This window comes from Musa acuminata, chromosome BXJ2-7, assembly GCF_036884655.1.
Source record: "Musa acuminata AAA Group cultivar baxijiao chromosome BXJ2-7, Cavendish_Baxijiao_AAA, whole genome shotgun sequence".
Taxonomy (NCBI): domain Eukaryota; kingdom Viridiplantae; phylum Streptophyta; class Magnoliopsida; order Zingiberales; family Musaceae; genus Musa; species Musa acuminata.
This window is the reverse complement of record NC_088344.1, coordinates 8,490,354-8,511,514: the sequence shown is the minus strand read 5'-3', so window position 1 is coordinate 8,511,514 and position 21,161 is coordinate 8,490,354. Positions and strand designations below refer to the sequence as shown.

General features: G+C 43.4%; 4 protein-coding genes across 5 annotated transcripts; 1 reads left to right on the top strand and 3 right to left on the bottom strand.

The window, feature by feature from the left end:
- Positions 1–295: 295 nt before the first annotated feature.
- Positions 296–5,234, top strand: LOC135617034 (homeobox-leucine zipper protein ROC8-like). 2 transcript variants are annotated; one of them, XR_010488590.1, is made up of 11 exons: positions 296–429; positions 573–690; positions 825–1,013; positions 1,754–2,215; positions 2,291–2,392; positions 2,475–2,681; positions 2,777–2,954; positions 3,054–3,322; positions 3,428–3,517; positions 3,815–4,646; positions 4,738–5,234. XR_010488590.1 is itself a non-coding variant. In XM_065116901.1 (10 exons), the coding sequence occupies exons 1-10, from the start codon at positions 335–337 to the stop codon at positions 4,193–4,195; spliced, it is 2,091 nt and encodes a 696-aa protein (XP_064972973.1). In that variant the 5' UTR covers positions 296–334; the 3' UTR covers positions 4,196–4,702. The 2 variants fall into 2 exon arrangements, 1 of the variants encoding a protein (XP_064972973.1); XM_065116901.1 differs by lacking the exon at positions 4,738–5,234 and having other exon boundaries at positions 3,815–4,702.
- A 2,114-nt stretch (positions 5,235–7,348) lies between these two features.
- On the bottom strand, positions 7,349–9,196 carry LOC135617033 (type IV inositol polyphosphate 5-phosphatase 9-like). The gene is made up of 7 exons (XM_065116900.1): positions 9,033–9,196; positions 8,825–8,935; positions 8,431–8,752; positions 8,160–8,344; positions 7,961–8,069; positions 7,723–7,874; positions 7,349–7,649 (listed from the first exon to the last, which is right to left on the bottom strand). The coding sequence occupies exons 1-7, from the start codon at positions 9,194–9,196 to the stop codon at positions 7,499–7,501; spliced, it is 1,194 nt and encodes a 397-aa protein (XP_064972972.1). The 3' UTR covers positions 7,349–7,498.
- Positions 9,197–12,051: 2,855 nt separating this feature from the next.
- LOC135583140 (purple acid phosphatase 17-like) lies at positions 12,052–14,690 on the bottom strand. Its single transcript, XM_065116899.1, has 7 exons — positions 14,390–14,690; positions 13,524–13,680; positions 13,318–13,425; positions 13,102–13,229; positions 12,615–12,743; positions 12,471–12,538; positions 12,052–12,392 (listed from the first exon to the last, which is right to left on the bottom strand). Exons 1-7 carry the CDS (start codon positions 14,612–14,614, stop codon positions 12,182–12,184), a joined length of 1,026 nt encoding a protein of 341 aa, XP_064972971.1. The 5' UTR covers positions 14,615–14,690; the 3' UTR covers positions 12,052–12,181.
- Positions 14,691–14,969: 279 nt separating this feature from the next.
- Positions 14,970–16,795, bottom strand: LOC135617032 (actin-like). The gene is made up of 5 exons (XM_065116898.1): positions 16,661–16,795; positions 16,503–16,581; positions 15,997–16,390; positions 15,302–15,915; positions 14,970–15,212 (listed from the first exon to the last, which is right to left on the bottom strand). The coding sequence occupies exons 2-5, from the start codon at positions 16,560–16,562 to the stop codon at positions 15,147–15,149; spliced, it is 1,134 nt and encodes a 377-aa protein (XP_064972970.1). The 5' UTR covers positions 16,563–16,581; positions 16,661–16,795; the 3' UTR covers positions 14,970–15,146.
- Between the last annotated feature and the right edge of the window lie 4,366 nt (positions 16,796–21,161).

Here is a 21,161-nt window from a genome sequence, read left to right as displayed (position 1 = left end):
ATAAGGGGGAGAGATGGGGGCGAATCCGCCCGGATTGCTGCCGATATCTGCGATATGCGCACCGCCGGTTTCTCATTTAGCTCGCAAATCCCGCTCCCCGACGAGAGTCACAGAGGGAAACTGATGTGTGTTTTTGCAGCCGGATGTGAAAGGCGCCACCTTTGAGGACGAAACATAGGGGGAAATAGCGTCGCCAAGCCTCGGAAATAGATAGCATGAACTGGCCAACCTCTGTAGCAGATTGTCGTGGGTTCCGGTAGTGACAGTAGTAACAGTATAAGTGGGAGGAGGAGCGGTGAGGGGGGGGGTTTTGGAGGTGTCACAGGTCGGGAAAATGGACTCCGGTGACGAACAGGACGTGCCCGACTCACAGGGGAGGAAGAAGCGTTACCACCGGCACACGCCGCGGCAGATTCAGGAACTCGAATCGTATGCTCTGCTCTCTTCTATCTCCTTCGCTCTCTCGCTCTGTTTGTTTGGTGTGTCCGCAGAGGTTATGGTGCTGTTTTGTTGTGTGTTTTGGGGCTGTTCGGTGGCGGCTTCCTGATGGGTTTCTCTGAGCTTGTTGGCAGGATGTTCAAGGTTTGCCCGCACCCTGACGAGAAGCAGAGGGCGCAGCTGAGCCGGGATCTGGGGCTGGAGCCGCGGCAGATCAAGTTCTGGTTCCAGAACCGCAGGACGCAGATGAAGGCAACCGCTCGCCGCTCCCTACTGTTCTTGTTCCTCTTTCGTTCGTGTTCTCGATGGAATGACTGGACTTTGATGCTACTGCTAGCAAAAAGGAGCTACCTTGGCCTTGTTTGATCGATCCTGGCGCTTTGCAGGCTCAGCACGAGAGGGCGGACAACTGCTTGCTCCGTGCTGAGAACGACAAGATCCGGTGCGAGAACATCGCGATGAGGGAGGCTATGAAGAACGTCATCTGCCCTTCCTGCGGCGCCCCTCCAGCCAGTGACGACTCCTACTTTGACGAGCAGAAGCTGCGGATGGAGAATGCGAGGTTGAAGGAGGAGGTAACGTCGACATCACTTTCCTCTAATTTGTTTGTTGGTGGTGATCCTTCCCGTGTGTAAGTATCCTGTTTAGTAGTCTCTTCACGCATGCATTTGTCATATAGTTGTTATAGCTCCAAAGAGTTGCAGTTGAATCATTGTTCGAGTGTCATAAATTGCTAAATTAATGGAAGCCTCAAGCATTTATACTGTAATAATAAGAGATGATTATATCTGATGCCATCAATCTACTTTGGTAGTAGTCTTCTTTTAGGAAGAGATAAAGAAAAGCAATCAGAAAAAAATTCAATCCAGTGTGCTTTTATCATGATGGATGAAGCCTGCAATTGATACAATCTGTTTAGTTAGTCATCCCATTTTCATATACATTTAGTTAGCTACTTATGCTTGGAGGAAGCAGATCACTATGGATCATTTTGATCGGTTTATGTTTGTCACTGATTTATCCAAGGACAATTATTTGCTGGTGTGGCATGTAAATGTGGATCATAAGAAGCCGCTGTTGTCTTAATTCTTTGGCTTCAAGGCTGTCATCTGATAATTATTTTCCCATAGCACACATGCGTTAATCTGATATAATTATAGATTATGTAAACATAATTCATTTAATATGACACTGGTATCTTTACTCTAGTTAGTTGCTTTGTCATTGGTTGTTGGTTTACATTTGAGGAGAGTAATCATTGCTACTTGTGATAATTAAGATTAATGATTGCATTACTCCATGTAATTCCTTGTAGCTCGATCGTGTTTCAAGTCTTGCATCAAAGTACCTTGGAAGGCCCATCACTCAGCTTCCCCCGGTTCAGCCATTATCTGTTTCATCATTAGACTTATCGGTCGGAGGATACAGTAATCCAGGGATAAGCCCTTCGCTTGATCTTGATCTCCTATGCCGGAATTCTTCTTCGGCTTTTCCATATACATTTCCTGCAGCAGTTTCTGAGCTTGAAAAACCTCTAATAATGGAGATGGCCACTGGTGCAATGGAGGAGGTTATCCGGCTTGTGCAGGCTGATGCACCCTTGTGGGTGAAGTCTGGAAGTGACGGAAGGGACATACTTCAACTTGAAACCTACGACAGGATTTTCCAAAGGTCAAATCGGCAGCTCAGGTACCCAGATACTCAAACTGAGGCATCAAGAGACTCTGCTCTTGTTTTTATGAATGCTACGACATTGATCGATATGTTCATGGATGCGGTAAAGTGTCATTCTTCTCAAAAGGAAATGCTTTCTCCTTATTCTACTTTTGAATTGATTTGGATTATGTTGCAGAGCAAGTGGGCGGAGCTGTTTCCTACAATTGTTTCCAAGGCCAGGACCTTTGAAGTCCTTGCAGCTGGAATGGCGGGAAGCAGAAGCGGATCTTTGATCCTGGTAATGACAGTTCTTAAGCTCTTTTCATGAATCCAAACTTTCGAACCTCCTCTGTGATACTGATAAATCCAAAGGCATGCAGATGTATGAGGAGCTACAGGTTCTTTCACCAGTTGTTCCGACACGCGAATTCTGCTTTCTGCGGTATTGCCAGCAAATAGAGCCACATGTGTGGGCAGTAGCTGATGTTTCAGTGGACTATCCCAGAGACAATCAGCTTGCTCCTTCCAGATCAAGGAAGCTTCCTTCTGGCTGCTTGATCGAGGAAATGTCAAATGGCTATTCGAAGGTGATCAAAATATGGTTCTTGTGCTTGCACAATGTTCATAGTTACTGGTTTCTCTCTGCTTGCATAACAGAATATCCGTGGTGATACTACTGTAGATAACTTGGGTCGAGCACATGGAAATTGAAGAAAAGAATCCAATTCATATACTCTTCAGGGATCTGATAAATAGTGGAATGGCATTTGGAGCACAGCGCTGGCTCACCACCCTCCAGAGAATGTGCGAGAGGTTTGCTTGTTTAACCATCACTGGACTTCCAGCTAGAGACCTTGGAGGTAAACTGCAGTTTGCTTAAAAGTTGCAATCATGGGTATCAGAATCTTTATACAACTTGTTAAATTGCCGTTTGATTGTGTTTTTAACTGTTGACATAGTGACACCAACACCTGATGGCAAGAAGAGCATGATGAAGCTTGCTCAGAGAATGGTTAACAATTTCTGTGCCAATGTTGGTGCGGCAAATGGTCACAAGTGGACCACCCTCTCTGGGTTAAATGATGTTGGTGTCAGGGTTACACTTCACAAAAGCACAGATGCTGGCCAGCCTAACGGAGTTGTTCTCAGTGCAGCAACCTCAATATGGCTTCCCATATCAACTGAGAGGGTCTTTAGTTTCTTCAAGGATGAACAAACACGAACTCAGGTTTCTGTTCAGCTTCTCGAGATGACTATTTTAAGATACCTTTCTTTCCGCTGTATTTTTTCTTTTACAAAAAGAGCGTTAACTCTCCATCTTAATCTCTTTCAGTGGGATGTTCTTGCAAATGGAAACACTGTACAAGAGGTGGCTCATATCACAAATGGATCACATCCGGGGAACTGCATCTCTCTTCTTCGTGTATGCTTTCTTTCTCTTGCCCTTGTCCTTGACCTTTAGATTTATGACATCTTATGGAACGAAAATGTCTTCCATGTGGCTGGTCATGGTTTTTCTTTTTTTTGTAAATATTTATTAGAATAGTATGCAAATCTAGTCAAAGAGTCTGCCTTCCAGCACCAATAATAATTTTCTTTTCATATTTTCCATGAATTTGTATGCTTTGTACAATCGAGTTATAATTAATTTTGACCTGCAAGTGAATGCCAATCTGTGTCAGAAGTTTTTAATTGTCTATTTTTGTTGGTCATCAAATAGGGATTAAATTCCGGCCAGAACACCATGTTGATACTCCAAGAGTGCTGCACTGATGCGTCAGGCTCAGTTGTGGTGTATTCTCCCATTGATTTACCGGCCATCAATATTGTCATGAGCGGTGAGGATCCATCTTACATACCCATTTTACCTTCAGGCTTCACCATATTACCAGATGGGCGATCTGCTGGGGGACAAGGCGCATCATCCAGCTCAAATCCATTGGGTGGCTCCTCTGGCTCATTGGTGACTGTCGCATTTCAAATACTTATGAGCAGCTTGCCATCAGCAAAACTCAATTTGGAGTCAGTAACGACAGTCAATAACTTGATCGGCACCACAGTTCAGCAAATAAAGGCTGCCTTGAACTGTCCTGACGTCTGATGCATCTGAAGAGAATTAAAAGCCTATTTTTTCATCTCTTCCCACCACCTCCCTTAACTTCTTCAGATCTGATGAACTCCTCTTAAGGCTTTTGATGCAGCATTCAAGATGGGGATTAAAGTGGGTCTTCTATTGTTGGTTGGTTGGCCTTGAATGCTTCCATCATAGGCTTGAATTGGAACTTTAAGATGATGCTGCTGCAGCTGCTGCTGGTGCCAGTCTCAGGACAACTCTTTGTTTTCTTACAGGAATCAATCAGGCTTTACATTTACAAGTACTTAATGAAGGAAGTCAAGAACGCACCATACCGGCCTCTGCTCTTCTGCTGTCATAACTTCTTCTTGGCCTTTAGACTTTAGGTTTCTTCTTTTAGGTTTGCTTTAATTCTCTTCTCCTCCACACCTCAATCCCATTCTTTCCTTTCTTCGTGCAGCAAGCGGTAATGGTTCGGGTATTGACTTCTGTCCTTGAACATTTATTAATGAGCATTTACTTTGAAGTGGTGTAGATGGTTAGATTCATTGTGATATCTCTGGCAACAGTAATGCAGAGCAATGAGTTGGATGATGCAGCTCAATCTTGAACTTGAAATGATGGGGCATTGTTCTTGAGCTTCGACAGAGTGGTCCCTTCATGCGATGAATCTACTCCAAGCTTGACACCATTAATATGGCTGAAGTGGGGGCACCTCCTTTACCTCTGCTCTGGTTCTGGTTAGCAATTCTATCTCTGTTAACTTCATTGAGTGAAAAGTTGTGCTAGCTTTAATTGTACTCTTTGGTCTGCACTGGTGCTTTGGTCCCTCTTCCCTTTAAGAGCCAGCTACTGCTCCATTAGTTTTCAAGGTCTAAAATTTTCATTGATTGTTCATGAGGCAATGTGCAAGCTATTTGAATTGGCACATTACATTTTTGTTGATATGATGAGTAAATGCAGTGATCAGTGTGACAGTGACCATCACAACATTGTTAGGTTTGAGTTCTTGGTGCATCCAGCTTTGCTTACTTTGCAGTCAACTTTCTCCAATATGGCTTCAAAAGCACAGGACAATATATTCAGATAATTCTTATTTATCACAATGCAAATTTGTTCTACCAAACCAACCTTATCATTACTGTTCTTTTAATGAGTTTTGTGGTCCACAAGGGCTCACTTTACATCAAAGTTTTGGCAATCCAAATGAAATAGGATCTGACTGTTAGTGAACAGCATAATCTTGCAGGAAGGAGAATCCAAACAGTTCATGTAAACATCTTTTTGTTGCCTCTTTAGTTTGTAGTCTTCTTTAAGCATGTTCAAAAGCCCACTCTCTTCTTCAGATGTATCCATCAGACTTCATTTTTCAATGGAATGTCTTGATGATTATCTAAAACTAAGATTTGAGGACACTACAAAACCTTTTATATTCATGTCCTCTTTTCAGATTTAAGTTTTAGGATGGCTTGAGGTAGGCCACTGGAGGTGCTTGTGTGGTGTAGGAGGTTCTTCATTTGGGGCCAAGAGCCTACTAGGAAATCTAAATCTGACAGATTCCATGGCTCTTCATGCTTACAGCACACACATCTTCATGAATGGATCAGAGCAAAAGGGCATTATCCCTGAAACCAAAAGCTTCAAGAAGATGAACTTTATACCTTTCATTAATTTCATATAAACAAAGATGCTGTGAATTAAAGAGAAGGGTGTTTGTCTTTTTATTTATTTTATTTAGGGTAGAAACTGTCAGAAATAATCAAGAATTCCAACCACCTCATCAGAAGCTAAAAAAATAAGACACTGCTGAGAAATTATAGATAAAACTGATATTACAAAGAAAATAATTCTTTTTTAATTATTTGAGTATTTAAAGATCAGTTCTATGAAACCAAAAATAGAGGATCATTTGGACCATAAAAAATGTAGTTGACGATGAAGTCAAATATTAATTAATCATGAGTGTCATTACTCCTTTACCATGGGTACTAAGTGCATAATTGCCTCATTGCTGTTATATCTCATACTTCACATCCATTTCATGTTGCTCTTCTGCTTCCATCTTCATTAAATTAAAATTCCTTGAGGTTTGTGGTATCTGTAACATAATTCCATATTCATCCACTTAAACTTCATGCATGTTCTTGCAAATCATACTTACTAAGTATACCTATCTAATATCCACTAGTATCCATGAGCTTCTAAATTTATGGTGCTCTTTAGTATGAAAAAAGTATTCACTTCTCAAACTAGAAATTATTATTACAATTTTTTTCTTCTAAAAGTTATTTTTTATGAAGGAAAACATATTTGCTGATTGTATATGAGTAAGACAGTGACAAATTTATCATAAAATATTCTTATTTCTTTTGTCATTAAAGATATGTTCATCTCCATATTTTTGTAACTTGTCAACCCTTATTTCTTCTAATTTTTTGTTGATAAATTCGGTAAGCTAATCGATGGTTTAACGACTAATCTCCTATTCAGAGAATATAAGCGATGCTTTAATTAGATTGAGCTCAGTTCAAATAACTGAACAAAATTCTGAAATTTGTTGGGTTATATCTATTATTCAGAGTTTATTTTCCTTTTAGCAAAAACAGTGCTTCCTCTTAAAGTTTCAGTCAACTGTTGCTCCTTAGTGCATTTTCCAAAAATTACAGTCAATTTCTTCAGATAATTTGATGTTCTTTCAATCCATGGCTTCCTCTTTTCTCCCCAAGCTTTCATCCAGTTAATATGAGTTGACTTGTCCCAAATGGTGCCATCCAAACTCTTGTCATAGGGTCCACCAACTTGTTCTTGTCCCCCATCAACTTTGGCCTCATTACACACAGCATCTTCGTCATTGGAAGCTACCTTGCTTTGACCAGGGCATAGTTGTTCTGATCCTTTAGTCAGATAGATGACCAATTTGTGGCTTCTACGTATCTGGATCAGAAGATCCAACTCAATCGTCTTCACTGGGATGAAATCTCTTTGGCATGCATATGTTTCCTATGGAACCCAGAAATCTGTGTCTGAAACGAGTATGCGTTTGTTCTCTGAGTTGAAATCTCTTTGGCATGCATATGTTTCATATGGAACTCAGAAATCTGTGTCTGAAATGAGTATACGTTTGGTCTCTGAGATGAAATCTCCTTGGCTTGCATACGTTTCATATGGAACTCAGAAATCTGTCTGAAACGAGCATAGGTTTGTTCTCTGTTCATCTCATGTAGAAGAGAAGTGATCATCAGATACTCAATCAGTGGTATACAAATAGAAAAGGTTGAAACACAGTCCAATCACTGATCCTGTTAGCTTCCGGCGAAACCCGTCATACGGTCAGAAGCTTGTCAGAGACGTCAAGCTTGTCACCACCTCAACTTCTACACCGAAGATGGATCTCACCGGACGATGATCCGAGAGCTTCGATTCGCATCGTTCGTACAGTTTTTGCTTTATGCCATTCCCATGCCAGATGATCCGATCGCACCTGCAAAACCATCAGATATCATGAGGCGTTCTTGGAGCTGCTCGTCTGCGTGGGAATCAGTTTCAGGCCTCACCATGCTGGAACGCGCCTCTTCTCTCCCTTCTTCCTCTGAATGCACCCGTAATACTCGTCGGAGTTCGGGTAGTACTTGTACGTGGGGGAGAAGGTAATGGCGCCTTCGTGCCAGCCGTCGAAGACTCGGCCCACGGACACCTCTGTTCTTAGCTGCAGCATGTTCAGAGAGAGTTGAGACATATTGATGATGGTATCAGAGTTCTCGTCTCTCTGAAACAGTGCTCTGCTCTTTGTACCTGATCCTTCTCCAGCAACACGTTCCAGTTCTTCTGTTCCACCAATGACAGTGTGGTGGCCTCCGGCAACGAGACCCTGTAGTTCAAATCGCCGAGCAGTATGACCCGACTGCATTATGTCAAACAGTGATGTGGTAAGTCTTGCGTCGCTGATGTCGATGAAATCTTAGCCAGAACGGATTCGTGTTGGTGTTCTTACTCATGATCTAGTATCTTCGTGGGCAGATCAAGTGAAGGATGAGGGAGGAAGCATGTCCGGGAGAAGATCTCCATCGCGTCTGAGTTCCTGTGCAGCTCGTCTCCTTCTTTTCCTCCTGAAGCCAAATGGCAGCACACGACGCAGAAGCTCGTCTCGTGCAAGCAGAATCTCACCGAGATCGAACCCTGAAGAAGGAGAAGAAGAATCTCCAGAAACTGTAGGATCTTTGCATCAGATTTCGTGATCCATGCTATTGATCAGAGCAACCCACCTTGTTCCCAAGGCAGCCCATGAGGCCGCAGCCAACGCAGCAGACACCGGCATGGCGGATGCAGCGGCGGATGTCGGCTCTCACCCAGACTGAGACCAGGATTCCCACCATCTGCTTGCTGAGGATGCAGTGGAAGCTTCGTGCAGTGCCTTCACCGACTGGATGCACTCTCTGCTCCCCCATCTTGGCCTCTCGTCGACCTTCCGAGAAGGAGGAGGACCTGTTCAGTGCTGCTCCGATGAGCGAGTTCCACTTTGCAGCGACTCTGGTCTTCTCCGGCCCGAACACATTCTTGGCACTGAGGGGGACGATCTCTTGGAACCTTCCGAAGAGAACGATCGATGTCATCTAATGCAGGAAAGCACGTTGCCGAACGAATTGGCGAATTGGTTACCCGAGAACGTAGATGTCATAGGACGCATTTCTTGTGTGCAACCAATCCTCCAGGTTCAGACCATCCGATGGTGGCGCCATGCCGCCGACGTTCCAAGTACTAGCAAACAGCCTTGGAAAGAGAAGAGAGAAAGCATCCGCATCCATCAGTGATCGAAAGCCAGCATGTACTTGAGAAGGAAGATGAGATCGATTGATCCGAAACATACTTGTAATTTCGTGTTTCCTTTCCATCGTCGCATGATCTTTGTAAGTTGATGATCTCGTCCCAGTTTGATGTAGCGGTGGTGGTGGTGGGAAAGTCTGCAGCAGCAGAAGAGTTGCTGCTCGACAACCTGTGGAGCAGCTTGCTCGCCACCAGTCTTGGCCACATGACACAACTGAAGGGGAGGAAGAAGAGAAGCTCACTCACCGCCTGCTCTTTGTTGTGGGCAAGGAGAAGAGATGGAGAGGTGAAGCTGCGTGTGTAAGCCTGGAAGAGCTAAAAAGATGGAGGGTGTGACAAGTTGGAAAGGGTGGATAAGGCAGCGGTGATTGGACCAGTACAGGATGATGATGATGCTGCATGGGAAGCTTCATTGATTCAAGACATGCAACGCTCCTTTAGGTATGCTTGTGGGGCAGAAAAAGTGCACAAAGTGGAGAAAACATTCCGCCATGGCTCTCACTGTCAATGTTCAGCAGACTCTCCACCACTGCAACCTCGTAGACTTCTCACCCACAGAATCACCACCGAATTCAAATAATTAAGGTGTTCGATCGAATCTTACCTTTGTCGTCTCGGTTATCAGATTTTTGCTATCCTTTCAGGAGCAAGTTTAGGTAAACTTGCATTAACCATGACTTTTTCCTCCAATTTTGTTTCCCTTTGATAGAGAAGGCATCTTTTGGAGGCCATTAAGTTCCAATCTTTTCTTCTCCAAATTTCTTTAGCATACTTATCCAACTTGTATATTCCTCTGTGTGATTCTGACAAATCATGAAACTCAATCACCTAATGAACCATAGCAGCATATCTGAAAATAATTGAGTTTGAGTTATGAACTACTCAAATCACCAATTCTTTCTTTCCCTTCAACCAGACAACCACTATAGTGATTTGGCTCCATATTTTTGCTGCTCCTTCAAACACAGTCCATGGCTTGAGTTTTTCTCTGAAGCAAGAGATAATGCCAGTCCTTATTATCTTAATTCTACTTACCTTCCAAGAGAAAACAGTCAGTTCTGTATTGTTCTTGAGTAGATTAACTGCTGATATCATGGATGTGATGACATCAAGGTAATTATATTTCAGTGTGTCATCTAATCCTGTCCGTCCTCAATGTTTAAGCCTCTACTACCAGAAAGCTAGTGGAGTCATCAGCTACAATCCCCAGATGAACCTGCTCTTTCAAGTATAATCCAGTTCTGCTCCAACACTCCATTAATTGCAACCTGTCAATGCCTCTAAAAGGACAAAGGCAAACAGGGGATTCATAGAAATGGGGATGAACCCATAAACAAAAGGATTCTGATGATCTCACACAATCTGAGTCACTTATCATCATTTCCATTGCTGAACAAATAATTAACTCTTTCAACATATACTATATGATTATTTTATAGTTGAATGTAGTCTTCGAAATCAGTGGTCTCTCTTCTCCTGGACATCCACAGCACAAGCATCTGATAAACAATCCTTGTGCTTCTTTCAATCAGTTTCAGAAACCTCTGCTAGCCAATGGTTTCTGACTTTTATGGCAAGCAGAGGAAAACTATTCAATGGTATGATGACAATGACATAGAAGGTCCTACTAATTATTAGTTGTGGTTTATAATTATTATTTTTTTAGTCTACAAATTGTTCATTTTGATAGAGCAACTTTTTAGAAGATAAAAAAGTTTTTTTTATTTTGTTTTTTTTTTATGGAGCTAAAGAATTTGACCATGAAGAAAAGATAGAGCTAATTCAGAGGATGTTTTTATTTTTGTTGATACAAATCATGGTAAGCTATTCATGCACACTATGAAGAGGATGGATGGGCCCAAGCAAGCCCAATTTAGCCCATGGAAGCCCAATCTTCGCCCCTCTTCTCCTCGTCACCTTCACCTCATCACCCTATTCAAAAAGAGGAGGCAACTGTCGGCGGCGCATGTGCTCGTGGCTTCCCATCGCTACCGCCAGACTCCCCTTCCTCCCCTCAAGAACACATCACAGACTGCCGTCGATCTTCTTCGGTTCTTCCACCCCTGAGGTCGGTTGCCAATTCTCTGTCCGAATCCGTTCTTTTTCCTTCTTCTTGTTTCACGCGATATTTTTGTGAGGTTTTCGCAAATTTGTCATCTTTGTGCAATATGATTGTGGATTCGAGTTAAAAGGTTTTCTCAAATTTGTCATCTTTATGCGATATGATTGTGGCTCTGAGTTAGGTGGCTCAAGAAAATAATGCCAATCCTCTGTCCAAATCCATTCTTTTTGTGCCTTTACGCGATCTTTCGGTGGGGTTTTCGCAAATTTGTCATCTTTATGCGGTATGCTTGTGGATTCGAGTTAAAAGGATCGAGAGAATAATGCATTGGTGAAACAAAAAACCTCTTTTTCTCTTCCGTCGTCATCTTTAGACTTCCTTGTTGATGGAATAGAAAATAATCTGGAACTTCTCGTGGGGGTGTTTGCACTTCTTTTCAAGAAATTAACTTGCAATGGTCTCTTGTTTAGTTCCAAGAGACATTCTTGATGATACCCTCTTTGATGCAATGTGTGGAATGATCGAAGAGAGGTTCTTGTTCACAAAAAAAGAAGAAAATGAGGGTGTTTTTGCAGTGGGTTCAGTGGTTACTTTCAAGAATTCTGCTTGATGATGCTCTATTCAAAGCGTGGAAATGTTTGATGGAAGGGGAGAGGCCAAATTGAAGAAGAAATTGGTTCGGAAATAATCTTCATAATTAGTCCACAAGTATGAATTGACTGACTTGTGAGAAACATCAGAATCATGATATGATCAAAGGGGAAACCTAAATGTAAGGATGCTTTTAGGACCTTGTTCTAGAGCTTGAGGGCATAGCACATTGTTGTCTAAAGATTAGTTACTTTGCTATGGGATATAGGTCTTGTCTGATATCTTAATAAATATTTTCAAGATCCAGACAGGATCTCTATGAGCTGTAGATTCTTGGTCCCTTCTCTTACCTTCATATCTGCCTTCTCTTGAGACAAGTGTTTCCCGCATATGGAAATCTACATAGAGGGAAAGAATAATTAGAGCAATGATAGAATCGCTTAGTTTCAGGATCTCAAGCAACAACACACAATTGGCTAATAACCACTAAGAAATCATCGATAATAGCTTTAAGGATCATGCCGCAGTCTTTCTTCCTCCTAGATTGAGCTGTGAAGCTCTTTGGTCACTCTCCATCTGTGAAGAACACTGCCAAATGCATCATAGAACACCACATCAGCCGCTGTCTTGGTCAGCTGCAGGGACATGAACCCTTGGCCATCATAGAAGAATCTAAGCTTGTCCGAGCTCGGATTGAAGACACCCCTCCATGACTTTGAGCCTCCTCCACTGGTTAGGTATTGGATTGGACTGCCAGTGAGTGATATGAAGACTGTCACATCTCTTCAAACAATTCATCATGCTTGCAAGGAGACATTAGATCTGTACCTGTCATTGCTGCTAATGTGTTCTAGGCAATGGTCATGCCCATTGACATAGAGGTCAACTCCATGAGCCTGAGAGGGTTCAAGTATCAGTAGAATTCGATTCAACCTTTTTCCTTCTCTACCAAAGACTTGGGAAGTAAATTACCTTAAGAACTGGGAGAAGTGAAGTATGCAACTCCTTTGTGTCTCCATGAATGCTGACACTTCTTATGGTGTGGTGTCCAACTACAACCTTCCATGTTGCCCTTGATGCTTCCAGTGCTGAATCCAAATCCTAATCATAAGATCACACAGTTCAGCAGTGTTCTTCACCACCATATTGTATGGATCCTTTTGAACTTGCATCAGATGAAATATAACAACCCTTGTCTAGGGTAAAGATTCGAATCGACTTACAAGTTAATGGAAATGTTATCCAAAGTTGGTCGGTCATGACAAATGGATATCAGATAAGTGACATGGTAAAGCGCTAAAGTAGGAAAAAACTACCTATAAATACGACCAGAGATTATTACATCATGACATATTAGTTTGAATTAAATCAAAACATTTTGAGTCAGTGATTTAGACGTAACCTAAAAGGTTAATAGGTTAGTCGCCTCATTGGATCGGATAAAAAAACAAAATAATACCTTTAGAAGACTTGAGATATAGGTTTGGCGTGGAGTGACTTCTCTCCAGTCATAGTGATGACCCTCGGTATTGATCCAGTAATGGTCAACAAAGGGAGTCGTGTCCACAAACAAGAAGTCCACAATTTCTAGCACAAACAAGGCAGAAACAAATGGTGAAATCACTTAATACAGCTTGAAGACCGTTTGCCAAGCCAAGCTGAGGATCATCTTCACCTGCATTAAGGACGAAAGACCTCAAGCACAGCCATCTGCTATCAACTCCTTGCAGCACAGGGCTCAACTGTGCCAACACATCTCCCCTGTAGTCATGATTCCCCAAAACTAGAGAGAGAGAGAGAGAGAATGAAAGCCACTCGATCAGATAGATTAATTGGCACCTTTGTGTTGGCACATTCTTCATCCGTGAAGAAGAAACGTACCACTGTACCATTGTTTCTGCAAGCTCTCTGCAGTGTAGATGTTGGTGAACGAGTCCTCAAATGCCTCGTCAGTGATTCCTGTCAAGCCATTCTCGTAGAAGTTGTCGCCAGTGGATACGACAAAGTCTATGCTTAGCTCCTTTCCGATCTTTCCCATCTACATTCACATCAAGTTTGTGAGTTGTGTTGCAGTTGAAAGTTCGTAGAAGAAACAGAGGGAAACAAGCAATCGATGTTCCGAGCTTGGAGAAGTAAACAGGTTAATCTTTCAAGAAGAGTACGAACTGTTATCCTGTTCATCCTATTTTTCATATGCGTTGTTTACTTGATGATGGAATATGCTAATCCTCATCCCAAGTCCATGTTTGGATATGAATAGACTAACAAAATGCTCTGCTGCTACTGAAAGAATCATCTGTTCATATCCAAACACACAGTTGGCATGAGGATTAATATATTCCAATCAACATCAAGTAAAGCCAAATAAGAAAAAGGGGATCTGAAATGATTCACAACCCAACTTGCTCATCAACTTAGCCCACTTGATCTTTCTTCAAAAGGAAGAAGAAAAGATACCACCAAACATGTAGGGGGCACCATCTGCCATTGCTGGGGCCTGGGGGGGCATTCCACCATTTATGTCTAAGCTGTCACCGCTGCCATACATGCATCTGCAATCAATGCACCCCCCTCTTTCCCAAGAACAGTCGATGCCCTACCCACCGATACCATCATCGTTCACATGGAAAGCTTAACAATGCTTCAAAAGATTAGCGGTGCTTAAAACGGAGATAGTCACCGATATACTTCCTGAGAATGAGGAGGGAGAAGAAGGTTTAGCTGCATGCGCGCATGCCGAGTCCAACCTGCGCGGCCACGTGTGTTTGATTGTAGGCTCCTTTTCTGCCCCAGTCGCCGACGACCAGAAGGCTCAGAGATCCATCGGCCTTGATCGAGTGCTCCAGCTTCTGTAGCTCCGCAGTGGAAGAAACGATGAGAGAAGAATAAACGAGGGAGAAAACGAAAGCCACAGTCATGATCCTGCAACTGAAGCCGTGACTGGCCATGGCCGACAGGGAAGAGCTACACATGCTCGGTAGCAGGAGCTAAGACAAAGGAGGCTGTATAGAGATGGGGAGGGTGGCCAATGCAAGCCAGACAGATAAGTTTTTATAAGGGGGCAAGTGGACACCTGCGACCAATAGCATTTGGAGAGACAAAGAAGTTTCTGCAATAGAGAATGCATCATTATAGAATCAATCATCAATCACTATATCACTATTTGGTTACTCAATTTTTTCGATTGTTAATATAATATATATTTTTTAATTTTTTTTACTCTATTATGTTTGATTTCTATTAACTAACAATGAATCTGAGTCATACTAGTCGAGATTAACATATGTATCAAGGATAAGGGCCGACCAAAGCAAACCAACACGTAGCTAATGAAACAAGACTTCTTTTCGGGGTGGGTTGAAGCATGCGGGAGCAATGGCGTTAAGCTCAACAAGAGAGTAGTAGGTTTGGCAGTAAGTGTCTGTGGTGAATTATATGGCAACTCAAAGCTTCACACCAACTACACAACACATTGTCGATGCCTTGTTTCCTAGTTGGGAGAAATCAGAAGCATTTCCTGTGCACGATGGATGGACCAGACTCATCGTACTCGGCCTTGGCAATCCACATCTGCAACCAAGTTTGGACTGTGATGAGCAATTCGATCCGAGAATGAAATGTTGGATTAGGAGAGAGAGAGAGATGGATCGATGGATGACCTGTTGGAAAGTGCTGAGCGATGCCAGGATGGAGCCTCCGATCCAAACGCTGTACTTCCTCTCCGGCGGAGCCACCACCTTAATCTTCATGCTGCTGGGCGCCAACGCCGTGATCTCCTTGCTCATCCTGTCGCCGATGCCGGTGAACATGGTGGTCCCGCCGCTGAGGACGATGTTCCCGTACAGGTCCTTCCTGATGTCCACGTCGCACTTCATGATGGAGTTGTAGGTCGTCTCGTGGATGCCGGCGGCTTCCATCCCGATCAGGGACGGCTGGAAGAGCACCTCCGGGCAGCGGAACCGCTCGGCGCCGATGGTGATCACCTGCCCGTCGGGGAGCTCGTAGGTCTTCTCCACCGCCGCGGGGGTCTTGGCGGCCTCCATCTCCTGCTCGTAGTCGAGGGCGATGTACGCCAGCTTCTCCTTCATGTCCCTCACGATCTCGCGCTCCGCGGTGGTCGTGAAGGAGTAGCCGCGCTCCGTCAGGATCTTCATGAGGTGGTCGGTCAGGTCGCGGCCTGCCAAGTCCAGCCGAAGGATCGCGTGCGGGAGGGCGTAGCCTTCGTAGATCGGGACGGTGTGGCTAACGCCATCACCGGAATCCAGCACAATCCCTGCGCCGCGCCCACCAGCGTTGCTCCGGTCATCCTAGTGCAACGCGAGGGCAAACGCAGTGCATGCAACGACGGACGTACCTGTTGTGCGTCCACTGGCGTAGAGGGAGAGGACGGCTTGGATGGCGACGTACATGGCGGGAGCATTGAAGGTCTCGAACATGATCTGGGTCATCTTCTCGCGGTTGGCTTTAGGGTTGAGGGGGGCCTCGGTGAGGAGGACGGGGTGCTCTTCGGGAGCGATGCGGAGCTCGTTGTAGAAGGTGTGATGCCATATCTTCTCCATGTCGTCCCAGTTGTTGACGATGCCGTGCTCGATGGGGTACTTGAGCGTCAATATGCCTCTCTTGGATTGAGCCTCGTCCCCGACGTAGGCGTCCTTCTGCCCCATGCCGACCATCACGCCGGTGTGGCGGGGGCGGCCGACGATGCTCGGGAAGACGGCTCTTGGAGCATCATCTCCGGCGAACCCAGCCTATAAACACACACGCACGCACAGAGAGAGAGAGAGAGAGAGAGAGAGAGAGAGGTTTGAGTTCCTAGAAATCATGGCTGTGAATCAAACGTATGATCGTGTTGGTTGGTACCTTAACCATCCCAGTTCCATTGTCGCACACCAGAGGTTGGATGTCCTCACCCTCTGCCATCGTTTACTAAGAGGAGCTCCTGTGTCAGCAACAGAGTTATGTGATGAAGAAAGGATATATGCAGAACGCGTTTGTGTCATGGAGAAAGAAACGAGTACCAAAAGGGGCCGTAGACGATTAGATGGAGTGAGAAGAGGGAGAAGAAGGCTATCGGTCTGTCCGTCTTCTTCTCCGCTCCTCTGTTTCTTCTCTATCGATAGCCGATGGGTATTTAAAGGGGCGAAGGGGTCGAAGCGAGCAAGCGGAGGTCCGCTTCGTGCGGCGTCCTCAGCGAAGAAGCAGTGGGCGTCCGGTTCTCCCGACCCGGCTTTGTTGCGACGTGGCAGTAGCATTAGCAATGGAATGATCGGGTTAGTCCGACAAGAAGAAGAACCCGATCCGCTTAACTCGATACATCACGTGATGCAAATACCGAGTTAATTTCTTCCGACAAGAAGAATCCGATCCGTTTAACTCGGTATGGCCATGGGATGGTATGGTTCAACGTCAAATGAAACGGTACAAAATGGATGAAGATTAGGACAGTATATGTTGGGGGAAAATATCGTTGACTTCTATGTCAACACTATATAATCATGATCCATATACGAGAAATCATCCAGGGTAGAGTATGATTTTTTTAGACTCATTTTCTATGTAAAAACCGAGGTCGAGAGGTCTCCTGAGTCGATCCTAAGTTACTATCGAGTTCTACTTTTTTTTTTTTTCTCCTCCTTTAATCTAGAGCTAAGGATATATTTTTATACTAACATCGAGAAGAAAAATATCTCGTAAAGATTCTATAAGGAAGACAATTTGTAACAGACTCGAATTACGTTCTTTCTGCAAATATTTCGTAGGGGAGTCAGTTTGTAATCGACTCTAATTGCCTTCTGGTATTCCGAGAATATTTCGTACGAGAGCCGATTCATAATCGACCCAAACTACCTTATGGTATTTCAGGAATATTCCTATGAATATTTTGTAGGGGAGCCAATTCATAACCGACTAGACAATAGAATTCTTGTGTCCATTGTCGCGTCAGTTGGTTTCTTCTTACGTAGGTCGAGTTTGCTCGACTCATGTGTCTTGGACGTCTTCCTGGCTCGATTTACCATCGTAGTAGATTTCTTCTTACATGAATCGAGTTTGCTCGACTCACGCGTCTTGGGCACTTTCTTAGTCTAATTTTTGATCGTAGTGGATTTCTTCTTATGTGGGTTGGGTTTGCTCGATTTACCATCGTAGTAGATTTCTTCTTACATGAATCGAGTTTGCTCGACTCACGTGTCTTAGGTGCCTTCTTGGTCTAATTTATGATCGTAGCAAATTTCTTCTTATGTGGGTTGGGTTTGCTCGATTCACACATTTTGGATGCCTTCCTATCCCAATTTACTACCATAGCAGATTTCTTTTTACGCGGGTCGGGTTTGCTCGACTCACACGTCTTGGGCGCCTTCCTAGCCTAATATACCATTATAATAGATTTCTTCTTACACGGGTCAAGTTTGCCCAACTCACACGTCTTGGGTGTCATCCTGGCATGATTTACCATCGCAGTAGATTTCTTCTTACGCAGGTCGGGTTTTCCCAACTCATGCATCTTGAGTGTCTTCCTGGCCTGATTTACCGTTATAGCATATTTCTTCTTACATTGGTTGAGTTTGCCCAACTCACTCGTCTTGGGCGTCTTCTTGGCCCAATTTATCACTGTAGTAGATTTTTTCTTACGCGGGTTGAGTTTACCTAACTTATGCGTCGAGTGCCTTCATGGACCAATTTACCATCGTAGTGGATTTCTTCTTATATGGGTCGGGTTTGCCCAACTCACACGTCTTGGGTGCCTTTATAGCCTAATTTACCGTCATAGTGGATTTCTTCTTCTAAGAGTTAAGTTTGCTTAACTCATACATCTTGTCATAATAATCCCAAAAAGGTACTTTAATTTGGTTGCGAAAGGTGACTTCGTGAGGGGAGTGAAAGAATGCTTTTCCACGATTGGCGCCACTTAGTTGTGGGTTGGATTCCCACAAATGGCTCTAGGAGTATCTTTTCATATTCTCCTCAACTAGCATTTTAATAATGAAGGGAGAAGAGAGGAAGAGAGAGATGAGCATTTCTAGGAAAGGTCAGGGGTTGCGACCTTTCCTCTCATGGATCTTAGGGTTCTGCGAGATTTAGAAAGGGGTTGGAAAGGTCGAGGGTCACCTCGTATAAGTTTGGATACTTAATTATCTTAGCTCATTTTAAGACGTGGTATTTGGGATTAGAGTTCGAGGAGGACCCATTCATCGACTACATTGAGGGCCAAGGCATCCAGATGAAAAATAAGATAACTTTTGACGATAACCTGACTCACTACCTCGCTCAGGTGCTTAATCTGTTGAACCATTTTGCGATATGTTCTTTTGCCTTTTGTAGATCGATGTCTAAATTTGTTTGTGAAGACCCGATCTATCTACCATAATCTTTTTTTTAGAAAATAAAAAATATACTTTCTATGAACTTAAAGTGTCCCTTGATCGAACCAGGGGAACCTTAAGGATAAAACTTCTTTATGTTGGAGATATATCACGTTCTTGGTAACATCCCACCTTCTGTTGTTCCGAGACGATATATTCCATCTTGGATGATTTTGTTAACTGGGTATGTTCCTTCCCACTTTGATGCTAGCTTCTCTCGGGATCGCATCGGGTTACTTATATTAGCCTTGCATAGCACCAAGTCTCTTACTCGAATTCCCCAAGGGCAAATACCTTTGTCGTAAAGCTTGGCCATTGCCTTCTTATATATCAAAATTCATAAATGTGCAGTTACTCTGGTCTCATTGATTAAATCAAGCCTAGCTTAAAGCCTTGCTTCGAAGGCTTCCTTGTTGAAGTTTTTGACATGGGGTGTCAGGAATACTATCTTAGGTGGTAGAATGATCTCGGTACCAAATGCTAGATTAAAAGGATGATTCACCCACTATGGTCTTACATGTCGTTCGGGAAGCCCATAGGATGCTTGATAACTAGTCTACCCAAGTACCCTTTGATTCGATGACTCACTTTTTAAGATTTTTGAGGATATATCGGTTGGTGACTTCAATAAGATCGTTGGTTTGGGGGTGGGCCACCAAGCTGAATCTTAGTTGAATTTTGTATGATTGGCAGAGCTCCCTAAATTTCGAGTTGTTGAACTGAGTTCGTTGTCCGTGACGAGGGCCTTTGGTATCCTAGAGTGGGTGATAATGTTCTTCCATACAAACCCCTCGACATGTTTCTCAGTTATCGATGCTAATAACTCGACTTCCACCCACTTTGTGAAGTAATCGACTCCTACGATGAAGAATCTTCGTTAATTGGAAGTGGGTGCGAAGGGCACAAGAAGGCTTATGCCCCGTTGAGCAAATGACAATGTACAATCGATTGGACTCAAGGGGACTACCAATATCATGGTATATGAGCAAATTCCTAGCACCTGTGACACTTTTGGGCACAAGCAATTGTTTCCTTGTATAGTATTGGCTAGTAGAACCCTTGCCCAAGCACCTTGAAGGAAGAGTTTATCCGTTAATGTGTTCTTCATAGATATCCTCATGAATCTTAGTAATCACCCTCATGGCCTTATGAGGGGTTAAGCATATGAGGAGTGAGACTGAAAGACCTATGACATAGTCGACTATTGATTAGACAATACCATACCTGATGGTACTTGACTCTTTAGGCTGTTGCGGGGTCGGTTGACAGTGTGCCATCTTTCTTGTAACATAGGATCTCATCCATCCAACTTAATTCCTCTCTAACCATAACTATGTCGAGCTTCTTGATGGTTTGGGTTGATAATATTTTGACCCACGAACAACTTTGCTTGGGAGTTTGGGAAGACACTAATTGGGTGAGTGTATCTGCTAGAGTATTTTTTTTATGTAGTATTCAGAGCACACTGAGTTAGGATCAGTTATGAGTTAATTTCTATACCTTAATGAGGTATTTTCACTATGATTGCATCTCGGGCTTCATAACCTCCCTTATGACTAGTTATGAGTGACTAAACATCATTAGTTCTTGGACCTAAAGTTCTTGTGCGAGCTAGAATCCTGAGAGGAGTGCCTCATATTTGACCTCGTTGTTATATATTTTGAATTCAAATCTAAGGGCTTGCTTATACATATGCTGGTTTGAGCGATTTAAGATGATGTCGGCACCGCCAGTCTCCAAGGTGGCTAAACCATCAATAAATAATATCCACACCGTAGGAATATGGCTGTCATCTTCAGGTGGGGGAGTCGACTCTAAAATAAAATCTGCCATGGCCTAGACTTTTATGGTAGTTCTTGGCGTATATTGTATGTTGAACTCACTCATCACTAGTCTGGTTAGTTGAATCGAGGTAGAACCAAATAGAGTAGTTGGTCGGTAATAACCTATATGATGTGCACTTGAAAGTAAGGATAGAGCTTTCTCGCCTTGAGTACTAGTGCAAATGCTAGTCACTCTATATGTGGGTATCATTTCTCGGGTCAATTTAGGATGTGATTAGCATAGTAGATGAGCCTTTGACTCCCTGCATTATCTTGGACTAGTACGGAGCTGACGACCAGGTCAGTAACGACAAAATAGAGACTGAGAATCGCTC